The 18,942-nt window shown below is 34.8% G+C and overlaps 1 protein-coding gene across 1 annotated transcript; it reads left to right on the top strand.

Moving 5' to 3' along the window:
• The first annotated feature begins 2,587 nt into the window (after nt 1-2,587).
• Nucleotides 2,588-15,236, top strand: LOC149798824 (protein FAM124A-like). The gene is made up of 3 exons (XM_089957720.1): nt 2,588-3,074; nt 11,248-11,309; nt 12,691-15,236. The coding sequence occupies exons 1-3, from the start codon at nt 2,989-2,991 to the stop codon at nt 13,806-13,808; spliced, it is 1,266 nt and encodes a 421-aa protein (XP_089813846.1). The 5' UTR covers nt 2,588-2,988; the 3' UTR covers nt 13,809-15,236.
• The last annotated feature ends 3,706 nt before the right edge of the window (nt 15,237-18,942 follow it).

The following is an 18,942-nucleotide window of genomic DNA, read 5'->3' as shown; positions in this document are numbered from 1 at the left end:
GGAATAGTCTGGATTTGTTTCAATAATATAATTCTTCATAACATCACATTTATATCAATACAAATGTGTGACGTTATCATGAATTAAAAGGACACACAGTTAATACTGAAGGGCACATAGTTAAGACTGAAGGGCACATAGTTAATACTGAAGGGCACATAGTTAAAACTGAAGGGCACATAGTTAAAACTGAAGGTCACATATTTAATACTGAAGGGCACATAGTTAAAACTGAAGGGCACATAGTTAAGACTGAAGGGCACATAGTTAATACTGAAGGGCACATAGTTAAAACTGAAGGGCACATAGTTAAAACTGAAGGGCACATAGTTAAGACTGAAGGGCACATAGTTAGGACTGAAGGGCACATAGTTAAAACTGAAGGGCACATAGTTAAGACTGAAGGGCACATAGTTAGGACTGAAGGGCACATAGTTAAAACTGAAGGGCACAGATTTAATACTGAAGAGCACATATTTAACACTGAAGGGCACGTCGTCATGACTGTAACTTAAACTACATACAGATATCACTTCTTCTCATCAATATTTATCAAAGATCAGTAAAGATAACGGTGTATAAATTATGCTTGTCTTGGTGCATAAAAGGTACCTTGTCACACATACACACACACTTACACTCATACACATACAGATGTATGTATGTATGTATGTATGTATGCATGCATGTATGTATGTATACATATGTATGTATTTAGGTATGTATGTATGTATGTGTGTGTGTGTGTATGTATGTATGTATGTATGTATGTATGTATGTATGTATGTATGTATGTATGTGTGTGTGTGTGTATATATATATATGTATATGTATGTGGAAGTTGTTAAACTCAAATAAAATAAGTAATAGAATAATGAAGGGAGGACATGTGTTATTTGCATTATCATCATCCATATAGACGATGCTATGATTGAAAAATGAGGAATACTTCGCGCGCCTTCAAAATTAATTACACCATAAACATGTCGTCTTTTCAATTGTATAACCCTAAGGGTATCTTCCGTCAATGACACTGACAAATAAATTGTTATGTAACATCCAAGACAACCTTTTCCCCCATAATGGAGATAATTAATACGCCCAAGATGTCCACTTGGTCCTCGAAAGGATGTCACGCATGCTTGAACGACCAATCTCATCGAGTCATTAAGTTGTCTTTAAGGTAAGAAATGCAATCATCAAGTATTAAAAGATTAGTGGCGAACTTGTCGAACTTTGTATCAGATAAAGGAATGGCGATTATTTTTATCGAGCATGTCCATCTAACAAAAAAATTAGGGAGGGATTCCATGCCTCTCTGTCTAAATCGTTTCCTTAATCCACTGTTGACACGTGTGTGCGTCATAAAGTATTGATAATATCAAATGATAGTAGTTGGATTTTGGAAAATAATCTATTTACTAGTTTATTGATTAAAAAAATATGCAAATGGGAATTTCGCACTAACTTTTTACATTATTTTTTCTACTAGAGTTAGTAGGTAATGCATTTATTGAGTTTTGGAAAACATAGAAATTACTAATAGTAGTAGTAGTTGTAGTAGTAGTAGTAGTAGTAGTAGCAGTAGTAGTAGTAGTAGTGTATATATAACAAAATAAGAACAAGATAGCTTTAAGAAAAAAGAATAAGCGTTTACAATAATAAGTACAGGACAGTAAATTTTAAAAGCAATCTGCTAGAATTTAGTATTTACCGTTTTTTCTCGTTGCTTTGTCATCCCGACTGTGCAACTATAATATTGTTAGAAATATTAATGTTTCGAAAGAGCTCTTTTAGCTGATGGTGAAAATCTCGTATCTGAAATCGTATACAGGTACATTAAAGAATATATCGATGACAACTTTGCCTCAGTGGACTTTCTGGCCTTCATTTCTATCTATGTAATTTCATTGTAATAAACTGAAATATCGATCAATCAGATGTGACCATTTCGAAAAACATGCATCCTGGTTTGTACACAGATCTGTACAAATCTGCTTGTTGCACATGTCGAAAAGAAATATAAGTGAAAATATTCATGATTGAAAAATTTAATAACGACAAGATATTTAGTTGAAACCCCCATCGTCGTAATTGTTATTATTGTCATCGTCATATCAACTCCATCATCATCACCATCATCATTATCATCATCATCATCATCATCATCATCATCATCATCATCGTCACTTCCATCCTTACTCAGTTCCGGAAATTTCATTCTAATTAAATGCACATTGTTTTTTTTGTTATACAAAGTATTAACTTCTGAACATGTCAACTATAAGAAATTGCGTGACAAGAATACTCTTTTTAAGTAAACATAACATATTTATCGATTTTGTCAAAATTTAAACACAGACGATTTCAACGCTTTGAGTACTCTTTAAAACTCAACTGTTGGAGTACTCTTTAAAACTCATGTGGCATTTCTAATAGTTCAAATTAAAACTTACTTTCAGAGCCATTGGCACGGAAGAGAACATGCCAATTCTATTGGCGGACGGCCAATCAAGCGCGACCTGAGTCGTATTATTAAACACACGAACTCCGATAGATAAAAACCTGTGCCACTGTAAGAGCGTCATATCGCAATTGGCGCAGTACTAAATCAGTATACCCGAGTCGTAGGAACATATAGTGTGTAGTTTGAAGTGCTGTACTATTATCCAGTATTGCACTAGGAAGAACTTTAAGATTAAGCTGCACTTTAGTTCTAGTGGATAATTGGAGTATGCCCATTATCAATATTCTTATATGGAGTTTGTGCTTTAAAATTCAATATTTTGGAATTTAAATCAGCATTTTTATTTCTGTACAAATCCTTGGATATCCGACTGTTTGTCTGTAAACACGGATAATTAGGATTACGTGGTGCCAGTTGTCGGAGACTTTGATGTGAAGTTGACAATTAGCCAGAATTGCAAATTGAAGAATTGAGAATGAGCTGATTTCTGTGAAAGATTAAGGGGCATTCGAAACAGAATCATGGATACCTATCTTCAGCGAGCTTATAAATCGAAGAAGAGCCATAATAGCTCGGAGGATAAAAACTTTCCATTTTGGGATTACAGGTAAATTTATTATTGGGGAAGATGCTTGAATGGGAGGGGGCTTCTGGAACCGTACATACATACATACATACACGCACGCACGCACGCACGCACGCACATACATACATACATACATACATACATACATACATACATAGTATACATACATACATACATACATACATGCATGCATGCATGCACAGACAGACAGACAGACAGGTATGATATATGCGCAGGATAAAAAGAATATGAAAACCTAAAATTATACATATTACTTTAGTCTCTGCAAATATATGTAAATCACATGTATAGAAGTTTTGAAGGTACCACTCACAATGATTCTAAGTGAGGTACAGAGTTGTTTTGCCTGTTGAACTTGTCAGTTACTGTTGTTCGATGAAAGTGGTATATGATTCATTTGTTTTCAGTTTGGTCTAAATATGGGTAACTACAAGCTTTCAACAAACCTTTTCAATTTAAACTCAATTCAGATTTGGAGTGCTGGTTATTTTGTAAGCTATTATAAAATAATTCTAAAGAAGCTTGATACTGTGTTCATTAAGATACATATAAAGACCGTAAGTTTGACTTTATGCTAAACGACACAAAAAAACACCGCTCGTCTATTAGCAGTTAAAAAAGTAAATAAGAAAGACGAGCATAGTATTTTTAGCATTAGTGTGCAGTGTATTAATCAGTGTCAAATTATTGTACAGTGCATTAATCAACTTAGCATCGGTGTACAGTGTATTAATCAATTTAGCATTAGTGTACACTGTATTAATCAAATTAGCTTTAGTGTACAGTGTATTAATCAGTTTAGAACTATTGTACAGTGTATTAATCAACATAGCATCAGTGTACAGTGTATTAATCAATTTAGCATTTGTGTACAGTGAATTAATCAACTTAGCATTAGTACACAGTTTATTAATCAACTTAGCATCAGTGTACATTGTATTAATCAATTTAGCATTAGTGAGCAGTGCATTAATCAATTTAGCATTATTGTACAGTAATCAATTTAGCATTCGTGTGCAGTAATCAATTTAGCATCAGTATATATTGTGTGTTAATCAATTTATGTTTTGATCCAACTTCCAAACCTTTACTTTACTTATAGTTTTGATGTGTGTCACGTTTACAAAAACTCTGATGACTTATACATGAGTATATACTTATTGTAAAACTGGCAATTTACCCATGCTGTTAAGTAGCGGTACGTACGTTGGAGTTAGTGTAATAAATTGTTAATACACAGTCTTTGCAGTACCATTACCATCTTCACAATGTAGTAATTCCACTAATTGTTGGTGCTTACTATCTTGAACAGATAATACTCCAAGTAGTAGAGCTAATTTATTCTATTTTGCAACATTGCTTAAACATTATTATGGCATCGAAAGAATATTTGGATAAGCAAGATGATTTTTTTGTGCTCATATATATATATATATATATATATATATATATATATATATATATATATATATATATATATATATATATAGAGAGAGAGAGAGAGAGAGAGAGAGAGAGAGAGAGAGAGAGATATGGACCGACGACTGTAAGTTAGGGCCCGTGAATGGTTTGATTCTTTACATCTGTTTCAAATTTTGTTCACGTGACATAACTAAATAGCATGACTTCTTTTTGCTAAAGAGTTTCAATATTCCCACTCAACCTTTAATACGGGCATCGCTAAAAAAGGACATGTAATCTTTGATCTTTTTGAAAACGCACCATTTTTGCTCGTGCTACAAATATGCCCATTGTTCGCTTGATGTTGATTGAATGCACTTGACAAATTTTTACACAATCCTTTGTCATCGTATCCTCTCACTTTCTTCAAATTGTTGTTTTCTCATTGTTTGCCTTCTGATATATATCTCTACTGGGAGATTAGCTGATCTGACTATTTGAGAGGATGTGTAAGCACATTGGGACCATTATGACCACAGAATGCCCGGAAGGGCATAGTTTTTGATTCGTGTTATTCTGCTACTAAACTGCAATTAGCATTTTACAGCCCCATACACCGCCCAGCCCAGTCCGCCCTATTTTCCTCTTTAATATTTACCAGACTTTTATATCGGATACAGTGTGATTTCTCATCCACCTGGAACTGGTTCCCCGGTTGTGCACGAAATCTTATATTCATATCTAACATATTAAAATAAATTGTGTCCTTGTATTTCCATTGGGAAGCGTGTTCTGGTTTATTCAATATGAAAACATGTTAGTTACACTGCGTCCCTTTTTCTACTCAAGACTCAACGAAGTTATAAAGCAATTAACCAGTGAAATGGAACACTCTAATATACTTATCATCTGCCTCTTAAAGTCCACTCAGATCTTTTCATTGTTAAGCATAATTTTACCGTGAAACTAAAGTCCCTAAATGAGAAAAGTCATTAAGTTCTAAACACAGTTGATCTTGCTTGTGCTAATTAATTGTGTTCAAAGTTAAATAATTTTACAAGAAATTTTATCATTTTCTTTTTTTTTATTTCCATTAATAATGGACTAGTCTTATATATATACTCATCCTTTTTTGTTATTTTCCAATCTAGCAAGTTTTGAAAGGTTTGAATTGTAGCATCTTATGTTACATTGCACTGACCACTCCCATCCCCCACCCCAGACACCACCACCACCATCTACAATCACAGATTACCAAAACTGCATTTACCCATTTTGAAACGCGCATGCAAGTACGAAATGGATCCACCCCTATTTGCCAAGTGACGACAGGACAAGGTGTGTGCTGTCGATTTTCTGATGGTTATATTTTTATAATCCCAAATCGTAAACTCTTTCAATCTAATAATCCCAAACACCCGCAGAATTATTTTCGGGGATAGGGGGTGGACAAACATGTAATAGTCAGCTGCTAAGAAGAAGTTTTACGCATGTAGGCCAAACATATTTAGATGTGAAATGGGGGGGGGGGGGGCACGTCCACCACCACCCTTGTCCCTGTGTTCGTGACCTAATGAAAACATTATTATCATTGCCATTATTTCTCTTGTTAATGGATTCGATGTACTTAATTTTATGGTTTCTGCTTTAATAATAATATGTAAACGCGCTGATTTTACCCCAAAAATATTTTCAAAATATTGTCTTTAATCTTGGAAATTAAATCGTACTGTTTTCCTTTCTTTCGGATTCTTTATCTAAGGAATCTCAATGGCTATGCAAGTGTGAGTTTGGAAGAAGGATTTCGCTCAAAAAATCAATGAAACTATTCAACTATCTGGCGAATCTTTTGTCCACCCTTCTTTATTTCTTACGTATGACACCAAAGTCCTTTTTCAACTTCACTGTGTTAACTTTGCTATACTGGTGGCCGCTAATTCTGAATTTGTCTTTTGTTGAACCTTTCTTCCTCTCTCTTCACGATTGGATTGTCTCAAATGCTATCAGCCAACTGTAAAAATTAAATGTTTCAAAAAGCTTTTGTAATCAGATTTATCTGCCTAATCACGGGAACGTGTTTTGTTTGGAAAGCTTTCTGGTATATTGTCTCATTCTCCGGATAACAAAATACGATAAGATTTGCTTTTGTTGGATAGTGGAAAGTGTTCAGGATAGCATTCCTTCTCACCTTTGAATTCGAAGTTTTCTATAGGCAAGACCTCACTTTCATTAATATTTTACCTTTGCATACGATTCTTCTTGAAAAGGAGTGGCTTAGAAAAAAAGTAACAAGAGAACGAAGTCTGAAACTTTAACATGTGTTATGTGTCAAAATATGCAGGAATTAGCACTAATACGTTACATAAAGAATTCATACTGAAGAAACAAAATATATTCTTTTATATTTTCAAAACATGTTATGTTTTGAATGAGCTATTACTTTCAGTCGGTTCTAATAAAGCAGCTATGGCAAACGTCACGGCTGTGCAAGATACCACTTTTTAATAAGCCCAAATATTGCCATATAAGTTTTTAGCTAAACTAAAACTGCGTAAATGACGATTTTCTCTTGCTTCTACTTGTAGTTTATTCCTAAATCTCGTTACAAAATCATGCAACTACAGAGAATAAGCCGTGAATACATCTATCACGGTAACACACGTTTACTTAACGCCACCACGCTTGCGTCCAGGTAAACTCCAATAGCCCTTATTCAACGAAATATCATTTTCTCACCAGCGAACATTATTACCACAAATAAAAAACAACAAATAACAAACCTTTGCTTTCATTTCTTTCCTTTCCCAAATTGATTGAACTTTGGGGCAGATATTCCCTATTGAATAAACGCAATCAGACGTGCTGTAGTGTAAATGTACTTCGCTGTCTATCGATGCTAGATAAAAGGGAAATCGGCCATGGTATACTTCGATCACTTACCTTTAATACAACCAATACACAGTTTATATAGATCATATTGCCAGTCATACGTATCACAAATATACCCATGTTTACCATTAATTCAGACAAAGAACGTATACAACCGTCAACAACTCTTATGCATACAATGGCAACAGTATCAGTCAACACAATTCTTTTGCCATATCCTACTGAAGTAGATGTTGAATTTTGGGCCTAAAATCGCTTGGCGCCCGCCATATTTGTTAATGTTGTCATCGGCTGACCGATAAATTTGGTATTTGTTATAAGATATGTAAGGAAACGTGGCGGTATTTAAATTATGATTAATTACTTAAGAAAGGAGACTTAGAATCTTCTTGTTTTTTCTATTTGTTCTTTCGTTTTTTTAAGAGGTCGAGGAGTTCAAATCTAAGTCTTCGTATCCTCACGAAGGTGTCTACTCGATTTTTGCGGCAAAGGAAGCGACATTCATTCTATTTGACATCTACGTTTTATATTGTTTTACTTTTCCTCTTGAGACTTCAAAATCCTGTATAATTCGGAATATATTTTAGCTATATTCCGATTGATTTACATTCTTCTCGCTATGTCTTTCGAACACAACACACCATCTCTCCTGAATATGAATAAGTGGCATGAAATTAATAAGGCATTTCAATATTTTATTCTGTTCAAGAACGGTTTGCTTTTGAGCAAAAACTTCCGGAACAGGAAACCAAAAGGTCCATAATGCACTTGAACTATCTGAGCAGTAGTGTATAGGCGAGTTCACTTCTCATATTTATTGTAGGAAACAGAAGACTCACATATACTAGGCGGATCTTGGTGGCCCTCATGCTCTCTGTTTACAATATAAAGGAAGAGATCATGAGTTGCTTTATTCATATTTCATCACACAAATGTTATCGTTTAACTCGGCAGTTATCCTCGAATATAGACCGCTCCGGTGGTTAGAGCGTCCGCCTCGGATGCGGTCGGTCGTGGGTTCGATCCCAAGCCGAGTCATACCAAAGACTTACAAAATGGTACTAACAGCTGCCTCGCTTGCCGCTCAGCATTAAGAGGTTAGTGTTAGGACTGGTCGGCCAGGTGTCAGGATAATGTGACTGGATGGGACATTATGCTACATGTCTGCGGCATGGTGCCCCAGTGCTATACATCACTATAAACCGCCACACTGAAGACATCGTAGCGATATGACTGAGAAATTGTTAAAGCTACGTTACAAATCCAAATCACACACATCATCGAATATAGAGGCAGATACAATGGCAGTAACTCCGTACATTTATTTCCCATACCAGCTTTATTGCTAATATGTACTTCAGGAGAATATTTGTTTGTTAAATGAGGTTGTATTAACCTAAGTGCTAAACTGGTCATCAATCACAACCTATGCTTACGTTATGCTCATGTCAGGGCCTGATTGTTTGGAATACAGTTTCCCCTAAGATAAAACCTACGTGCCGTAATCCACCCTGTGTGTAGATAGGTTTGAGTCTTAACTTGTCCCAGTTGTCAAGTAGTCACAGCTCTAGACATCGTAAATTCAAGAATCTTGCAATCCTCGATTCAAAGTTAAGGGACGTTCAAGTGGTTTCGGTCAAGACCTCATACCAAAGGTACGTATTGTTGTCATCCAATACGGTTACTTATTTCTTTGTTTCTAATCCGGTTAAAAGTTTGTACTTTTGTAGTGTGGTCAAGTAGTGTCGCCCCCATCCCAACCCCTTTTTCTCTCTTCTGTTTCTACTCGTGGTTTCAGTACATTTGTATATCTGTATACATAAACTGGGTTGGATAAATCAGCAAGGGTCCTACAGAAAACAAAGTATCGCCTGTGAATACTGTTACGGGTTATTGCTGTATATATATTTTTTTAAATAACATTTAAACACAGGCGTCATATAGTGATAGAATACCTTCAGTATATGTAAATTTAAATTACCCAACCTTTGTACAATATTAATCACATATGAGTATGTTTTCGGTATATGCAGTTGTTAGCTATACAAACCTGTACAATATTAATCACGTTTCAGGTTCATATCATACCAAACTAAAAGGATTACAGATTTAGAATGGCCAACTGTTCTTTATCTTGAAGTATACCCTTGTACCAAATTGACTTATCGATATGTTTCTGTTTTCCACGAGTCTACAAAGGCTACAAACTTTGTGTCATTGAAATCAAGGCCTAAAACGTTTACAGACAATCATTGACGGATGAATATTCAGTGAAGATACAGTTGTTGTATAAACACCTTCAGCCATATTGTGTGATTCTAACTTAATCTGTCTATAAGACATTTATTAACAATATCGTTATGTACATTGCCTATCAACGATTGACAAATTACATATATGAAAGTTTGAGTTTTGTCACTTTTGTTTTAAATGATTAAGTGACTTAATATAAACGTGGTTTCGAAGATCATTCGTTTTCAAAAATTCCATGACTGATTGATTGACGCATTGGAGAGAAATTATATGCATGTTTTAACCATGTTAAGCAAATTATTTATGCTACCATAACCATGTTCTATACTGATTTAAAATATTTTTTGTTTGAATACCAATTCAGTCCGCTATTGAAAAGTACAGAAAATGCCATCTGTGCCGGTTTAATTTGATGTGCTTACCGGCTGAGAAAAGTGCCGATTCCACATATACAGAGTGACTCGTAAAGAACGTAGATTTAATTTTAGAAAATCCGCATTTTAAGTTTGCATTTATAATTAGTTTTCCGCCCTGCCTGTTCCAAAATAGACGACTCTTTACTCATTGTATAATATTGAAATTACTTTTCCAAATAAAAAGTTATTCAAGCCTCTAATTTGATGACAGAGGGGCTACAATGTATGCCATTTGTGGCGCAGGTAAGTAATCTATTTTGGCACGTCTTGGCATGCAGTGGGCTCAAATCATCTGATTTCAATGGGCGTCAGACCGTATTTGTATCTCTTACTTGTTAGCGATCAGGTACACAACGAGCGGTTTCCCGTTACATTTATTACAAGCAGTATTGTTTCGGACCGAATCGATGATTCTTTATTGTATATGATTGCTGTATCGAATATCCATTTAAAATCGCACATGAACTTACCTATTCGAGCGAAAATGTACTAAAAGGGTATGTTTTCCTCAGACGAAATACAGACAGTCGCATGTTTTCCTCTGACGAAATACAGGCAGTCTTTACCATGGATCAAACGTAATTTTCAGTGAAAATTTTAAAGTATTGATAAAACTTTTGTATCCACAAAATACAAAATAATTAATGAAAAAGAAGATACTCCTGGACACAAACACATGGAGGTATACGTATATGGGTTTTGGTCGTGGTATATGGTTTCATTAGTATATGGGTTTTATTTTAGAGAAAATATTTTTTTAAGTAGTCACATTTCATACACATTTCTAGCCATTCCACTTTTTTGTTTTAATAGTCGTTTTCGACATGATGACTGAAGTTTAAACTGTTACAAATTCATTTTTGTCCCCAAAATGCTCTGAAAACTTTGACAACATGGCGGAATAAGGTAGTCTTAAAGTTGGAATGCATGAGAGAACATCCTTGATGTCCGATTTAAGACCTCTTGCTCTCATACGTGTCCAAAATACAATCATACCTGGGACCTGAGAGATTCAAACAGTGTGCGTTATCCCCGAGCTATATACTTCGCTCTTCTACGTCATTGTTAGCGCCATGGTTTTAATTTATAAACCTCTTTCAAAGGAATGCAGTCTTATATGTTGAAAGAACCCTATTGTTAGAATGGCCTAATTGCCTTCAAAATTAACAGCAACTACGCACACAATAAAGATTTTGTTTTGCTGTATATTTCAGGTCACGAAGAGGGAGCCTCACGACATCATCATGTCATTCCTCGTCCGGGTCTTCGTATGATGGTAAGTTCTTTTCCAGTGACGTTTAAAAACGGATGCTTTTTCTTTTGGTGACACAATGCTTGTTATATCAGACATTGGATAATTAATTTATGATAATTTTTGAAAAATTGGGATGTTTAACTTACTAATGCTTACTCTGGTAAAGTATTATATACAAACGCTTTCAAAATAGAATATGTTCGGAGACGACTAAAAGTCATGCAGTTAATAGAGGATAATACAATTAGTGCTCTGTAAGACTGATCGTGAGTCATTTGCAGGGACGTTATGAAAGACAGTTATAACAACAAATAAAATAAAAGACTGAATGTTCGTTGTATAAAAAAAAAAAAATACGTATATATATATCTTCCACATTTTGAATGTTAAAACAGTTTGAGCGTTCAAAGAAGGAATCTAATATGATTTGTTTTTTTACATTTGCCAAAACCGACGTATTTTGACACAATATTCAGTAAACATCTTGGCTATGTTCTACTGTGCGGTGTCAAACACTGCAAATGAAAAACCGTACAATTCATGGCTATTGGTTAAAGTGACAAATCAGGCAAGGCAAAAACGGTAGTCAGGCAAGGAGTTACACGTGTGACTAAAAAGGACCTAACATAACGATTATCTAACCCTTTTTGGAAAATCTTTATCGCAGCATGTAAAAGTTCCTGCTACAGTTTTCACACCCCTGTGCGAATAGTTGTTAATACCAACTGTTAAGTCTTGTACTCTATTATGTACATATTTGCTGATGCAGTATTAATCGATACTGACATGCTCACTGAATGCTCTATTGATAGGGACATGCTAGCTGGATACTTCGTCGATTTAAGCACGTATTTTCACACCATTCAGAAATTATTAATAAGGGCTTAGAATAAAGTTCCATTCAGCGTTACTATTGCCAAAAAGTCGTTCGTTTAGGCCGATAAAAGCGGACGATTAATAATAATGATTATCACGTGCTTGGTTATAAAGATATTCAAATATCTGAACGAAAATTTCGATGTTTCTTCGCTGATGATAACTCAAGGTATTTGAGCTTAGAAATGGATACAAGTTATCCTCTTGCATCAATGCAAAAAAATTGTGTTCGCTAGATCAGTTGGATACACAAGCATACGGCATGAGAAATTTGCACGTGTTAAACACGTATTATTTCAACTTATTATTAAGGTGGTTATGGGCATATCTTTATTGATCAGAATCAGAATTCGTCATCTGACTGTCAACAGATGATACGAATTATATCAACGCGTAATCATGATCGTGTGGACATATCGTCACTGATCATAATCGGGGTACGTATTGATGTGTTTGGCACTCTTTCCCATTATTAAAAGAATCTTATTTGAACTTTCAAATACAATATTATTATTTTCTTTTCCAGGCTATAGTGTGTCTTCAGTGAATTCCCTCCGTTCTGACGCTGAGAGCATGAATTCCAGCATGTCGAGTTCTGATTCCGACTCTATCACCCTCAGCGACCCCTACCGGATGACTGTGCAACTTCTTGCGGAATCTCACGAAATGTATCCGCTAATGGATTTATACCAACCAATCATCAACTGGATAGATAGAGACCTTCATTTACTCAGAATATCTGAGAGAAAAAGTTTTGAAAGCAGCCAAACAGCGCTCCATAAATCGGCATATTATATTCCTAGTACGGCTATTATGATTTTTCTGCATGAGGATGAAGTAGTTTGTAACAACAGGATCATGAACGCAAAATGTCATTTCGAACATTCACCATGGAAGTTTCACCATTCAGAACACGTTTCTAATGGATCTATTAACCCATACCCTTACAACAGCCAGGACTACTTTTACACTTCGGAAGAATATCCCCTTTGGGCAGTTCGACAAGTGCATTATGGAAAGGAACATTTAAGAATAGTGTTATTCACTAGCGAGGAAAACTGGGACGACATGGTGCAATTTTATAAGCTGATATTAGGACTTGACCCAGATGTAAACAAACAGGATTTCTGTATGTTCACAATTCATTCGCATATTCACTATGATATTCAATTCGCTCTGAAGAAAATACAGGGCGATACGAAAGTTCGTCCTGTAGACTGTGTCAAGCTCCAATTCCGTGTTACAGGAGTGGGACATTTAGTACCGTTATTTCCAAACGTTTGCAAACCCGTCTCCAACTCAAAATGGGAGACGACCGACCATGATGGCAATATTATTGTTTTAGACGTTGCCACAACTTCTAGGGAACAGTCACGTGCCGGAAGTGTGCGATCGCGCATGTCCAGACAATCTTCCTTAAAGTCAACAACAGCATCTATATCCAGTATTCCGAGTTCTCAGTCTCATCTTTCAAGACAGCCATCCACGAGTTCGGATTTAACCTCTGTATCAAGTGTTGTTAGCCAGTCTGATGTTAGCATGAAGACATTTGAGTCTGCTTCATCTGTATCTAGTGGATCTTCCTCATGGAGTGACGAGCGAGATGAACCTTACATAGAATCTTTACACAGTTTCTACGTTTGACACTCCAAACATCAGACGTTCGGAAAGTCTCTGTAAATTCAATACACACTAGTGCAGGCATTTTACAAAGATATTCTTATTTGGTATAGTGCCAAAGCATCTTATTTTTGTACAGAGAGTTTATATATTTATCTTCAAAATCATCGGAAAATTGTATATAGAACAATATATTGTCTAAATAAACATGGCACATACGTAGAACATATGAATGACAAGCACGTGTCTCCTGATATTTACAGGCGCCAAATTGATATTGTGTATGTTACATAAAAAGCTATCAACTTCATAATAATATATTCACTCTATTTATATGTCTCAGGGTTAAATATACTGTATAATCTGCGTAATTAGGACATTAAGAAGTGATGCTTTTTCGCACATCATTCAGGTTACGTTTTACTTACTACATTTTGATCTTAACTGAGTTCAACCTAATTCTGTGATAATATAGGAATGCCAAAACATGGTTATATAAATTTGAATTGAGTCATGAATTTGAACTCATTACGTAGATCCTAATAAAGATATATGCAAGGTGCATTTAAGAAACTGAGAGCAACCCGAGTTAAAAACTCATCACTGTAACTTTGATGACAATAACTTATTACGATTAAAATATTTGTTTTCAGGAACGCAGCATCTTAAATTGATGGTTTTAATGTATCAGTTGTAATGATACTTAAATACAAATGTCCATTTCCTTGTAGATCTCTTATTGATGACCATTGCAATTAAAAGTCTAAATTAGACACTGCAATTATCACCGCTCTGATTTCCTAGAGAAATTTGACTAAAATCAAGTCGGAATGAGATTGCAAGACAACGTTTATTTTGCTGTGGATGGAGGATTAAGGAATAAACTCACACCAGTAAGCCCAAATGCTGTTTATGTAATTGATCGTTTGAGTTTTACTTCACTAGTTTGTTTATATCATTGAAGAATCGCTTTTTATTTTTAATAAAGTCACTGTTTGGTTATCCAATTAAAATGAATTCTTTTTTTTCTTCTTTCTATCTCAAAACATTATTTGAAATCACACCAACCAATTAAAGAAAGCGAACAAAGCAGATAGAAACCAGTCGTCAGTAGATTTCGTAAAGGAGTTAGGAGTTTTGTTTTTCGAATTAAGTTGAATTAAGAAATTGGCAAACACATTTGTTACAAGATATTTTATACAGATCAGACTAAAGTAGGGTAGGAAGACCTGCCTGTAATTCAGACTTAGAAGGGCCGTACGATGTGCCTTGTTTTGTGTTTAAGGGATAGTGCAATATTTTAAGATCATCTCAATGTTCTTAAAACAAAACAGTAAAACCGTAGGTCACCTAGAAATACACAATTTCAGTTTGACACAGGGTGTATCTTCCCTAGTGTAGACTTGCGTTTTCACTTAGAGAAGAAACGTGTAATAAAGTTTATGTAAAATGTGTAATGTTGTTTTTTTATCCACCTTGAGATGTTTGTACTGTTTGAGTAACGTTTGGGTGCCATTCAGTATTCAAGATCATCCTTTTTCAAACTCTTTACTTTTCTCTGATTGCTGTCTTAATTTATATCACCCTTCCTTCCTTCATTTATTATGGGGTCCTTAGAACTAGTATAAATACAATGGCCTTCATCTGCCCCTTCATCACACCCAACACAAACAACGGCAGTTACAAAAAGTATGCATATATAACCGCAGGTAAAAGCTACTTTTAAAGTGGTAAAAGCAGAAGGTTTATTTGTAACCCATATTTTAAAATTGTAAAAAAAGAAAAAAAGAAAAAAAAAACAACAAAAAAAAAACAAAACAGAATGTTGCCATCAGAGAAGTTTTCACAATTGAGAAAACCACGTCTTACTCTTTGGTAACTGGGATTTCGTTTTTAGCTAGATGGTGTATGTACACACGCACGTACGTACGTATGTATGTATGGATGTATGTATGTATGTATGTATGCATGCATGCACGTACGTACGTGTGACTGACTGACTTTATTTCCCCTTCAACAGAGATTTCATTCAGTTAATTTTTCATTATTACACAATATAGATAGGAACATAGCATGACATTAATGGATTTACAGCACACACACACACACACACACACACACACACACACACACATATATTCTTATGTTACGTGTTTATTCTTGAATAAACAGTAATAAAACAAAGAATGAAAACAACATGCTTTGAAAAATATAATAATTTATTTCCCTGGAAAAATACTGTAAAAATAAAAAAAAATAACTTACGGTTTCAAGAATTAAATCCAAAATTAATCCAAGAATACTCCACGAATAAAATTTTAGAAGTCCTAATATTGAAATGTTCCAATGAATTCAAGTTCAAGTCCCGACAAAAAAATCCATGATGGAAGGCGATGACGTATGCTGTATCCTGTTCAATGTTGTTGTCTACAGTTCCTTGTAGAAACAAAATAAATAATCCTTCGATTTTGGAAATCCAAATAAAATTGTAAAGAAATGTCTTTGTTCACGAATTCTGTACGAGCACAAAATATTTCCAGAGAAACGAAATAATCTTTTAGAATCCGAAAAATTAAAATAAAACTCAAAAAAAATCAAAACTCAATACTGGTCACAGCACAAGAAAACAACTTGACATCAAGAGTTTAAAAGCCCCACAACTCTCTCTCTCTCTCTCTCTCTCTCTCTCTAAACATCACTATTAATACTAAGTATTTCGCAATTTTGGAAATGCTTAATTGCGAAATTGCGGTTCACGTGATCAAGTTTACCCATAAAATTCACGTATCCCCTGTATATCCTTGATAAGACCCAATCATTTTATTCCGAGAAAAACTTGTTTGCTTGACCCTCAGTCAGGGCCAATACTTGACCCTCAATCAAGGCCAAAAACTAAGTCAAAAAATAAAACAGTGTTTCTATTGTTATGTATTTATGGAAAGTTCCAGATGAAACTGAATTTTCTGGAAAATATCAAACACCTAGTAAATAAGATTACATTCCATTGACATGCAAAGAAAATAAAAAGTTCCAAAAAACCCACAAACAATCCGATCAAATCAAATACAAATTAAATCAAATATAAATGAAATCATATATACGTAACATTCCCCCACCCCCCAAAGAAAAAGAAAGAGTTATACGATAAAGCTTTCTCTTTACTACAGACTAATTATACGTGAGTTTAAAAAGAACTCATAAATCGCACACAGAGTACGCTATGAAAAACAAAAAAAAAAAAACAAAATCTCAGAGTACATGAAAAAATGCATTGTTATACATAGGAAAGTGCGTATGCTATTAAATTATCTTTTCCCTTGATGTGTCTGATGTCAAGATTATATTCCTGTAACAACAAACTTCACCTTAGCAGTCTTTGATTTTTAGTTTTCATATTGCTGATGAAAGTAAGGGGGTTGAGGTCACTAGACACAACATTTGAAGAAGGAGCATCAAAATATTGTAATGTCAGTATCAAAACCAAACATTCCTTCTCGATTGTTGAATAATTTCGTTGGTGCTTATTTAATTTCTTAGAAAAATAGCACACTAGATGATCAATACCATTTTCATCTTCTTGAATCAAAACTGCTCCAACCCCAACATTACTTGCATCAATAGACAATTTAGATGATTGGTTGTAATTTGGAGCTGTAAGAACTGGCGCGCTTTTTAGTATGTCTTTCAACTTGTCAAGAGCCTCCTGACATGTTTCAGTCCAAAGGAACTTGTTTGTCTTACTCAATAAATTTATGATGGGTTCAGCAATTATATAAAAATTGGAACTAAATTTTCGATAGTATCTGGCCATAATTAAACATCGCATCAGTTGTTTTTTTATTTACAGAGGCATAGGGAATTCAGAGATAGCCTTGACCTTAGCATATATAAGTTTAACTTGTCCATGTCCCACGATATGTCCTATAAACGTTACACTAGCACGGCAGAACTCACTTTTAGATAAATTAATTGTCAAGCATGCACCTGTGAGTCTGTCAAAGAATTTCCGAATCTTTGCTAAATGTTTTATCCAGGAGTCGTTTTTGACGATGAGATCATCGATGTAAGCATCACAATTGTCTAGACCAGAGATAATCATATTCATGAGACGTTGAAATGTACTTGGCGACCCTTTCATCTCAAACGGCATTACTTTATATTGATAAAGTCCATCTGGAGTCACGAATGCCGTAATTCCTTTGCTCTTTCCGTTAGTGGAATTTGTCAAAATCCTTTCAAAAGGTCAAATTTGGTGACATACTTGGCATTCCCGATCTTATCAATACAATCATCGATTCTTGGTAATGGGAATGAATCTGTTTTTGTCAAACTATTCAACTTCCTATAGTCAGTACACATACGGAAAGTTTTATCTGGTTTGGAACGAGTATGCATGATGAACTCAGTCACTTTTACTGGGCTCTATAAAATCATAATCCAGCAAATACTGAATTTCTTTTTTCAAATATTCCTGTTTGGGAGGGTTCACCCGGTTCGGGTGTTGTTTGACAGGTTTAGAATTTACAATTTCAACGTCATGAAAAATTGTGTTCGTTCTTGTTGGAACATCTGCAAATAAGTGCTCATATTCAAATGATAACTGTTTAAGTTCATTTCTTTCTTGCTCTTGCAAATATGAAAGTGTCTGGTCCAGATCTTTCATAATTTCTGAATTCCGAAGATTTGTCACTCCAATACCAGTAGAATCCGATGATATTCCTTCAATTAAATCTTCAATGAGTGGGACAGGGACAACTAAATTAATTGCATGTTTAACCTGGCTATCTCTTTCATTATAATAGTACTCCTACAGTTTATAGATCACAGGAGCACTAATATTATATTTTAACTCATTCATTTTCTTCTTAACTTGGTAAGGTTCGTAATATCTAATATAAAGAATATTTTGAAGAATAAGCAAGCGAGACAGAACTCCATTATTACCAATTTTCTCCATTGTAGTTCTGTCAAATAGTAATTTCACTTTCGACTTGAATTGCTGAATGCCAAATTCTGGCATAATAGGCTGGAAAGTTCCAGACCTAAAATTTGACCATTGACCCGATCGGATGGATTCGGGAAGGCCAAATAGAGTTTTAAAAAAAACTTTATCAAAGTTTTGATATTCCTCAAAGGAATTGCCTCTGGAAACCATGTT

The sequence above is a fragment of the Sinohyriopsis cumingii genome, chromosome 5 (genome assembly GCF_028554795.1).
Source record: "Sinohyriopsis cumingii isolate HCF-2022 chromosome 5, ASM2855479v2, whole genome shotgun sequence".
Lineage (NCBI taxonomy): Eukaryota > Metazoa > Mollusca > Bivalvia > Unionida > Unionidae > Sinohyriopsis > Sinohyriopsis cumingii.
The sequence above is the reverse complement of the archived record's forward strand: the minus strand, read 5'-3'. Positions and strand labels throughout refer to the sequence as shown.

What these genes read in the sequence shown, in the direction of transcription:
- LOC149798824 (XM_089957720.1), top strand. Translation starts at nt 2,989, where the DNA reads ATGGATACCTATCTTCAGCGAGCTTATAAATCGAAGAAGAGCCATAAT. An exon ending in TTTCCATTTTGGGATTACAG is followed by an intron (nt 3,075 to 11,247) that starts GTAAATTTATTA and finishes TGTATATTTCAG; the next exon opens with GTCACGAAGAGGGAGCCTCA. An exon ending in GTCCGGGTCTTCGTATGATG is followed by an intron (nt 11,310 to 12,690) that starts GTAAGTTCTTTT and finishes TTTCTTTTCCAG; the next exon opens with GCTATAGTGTGTCTTCAGTG.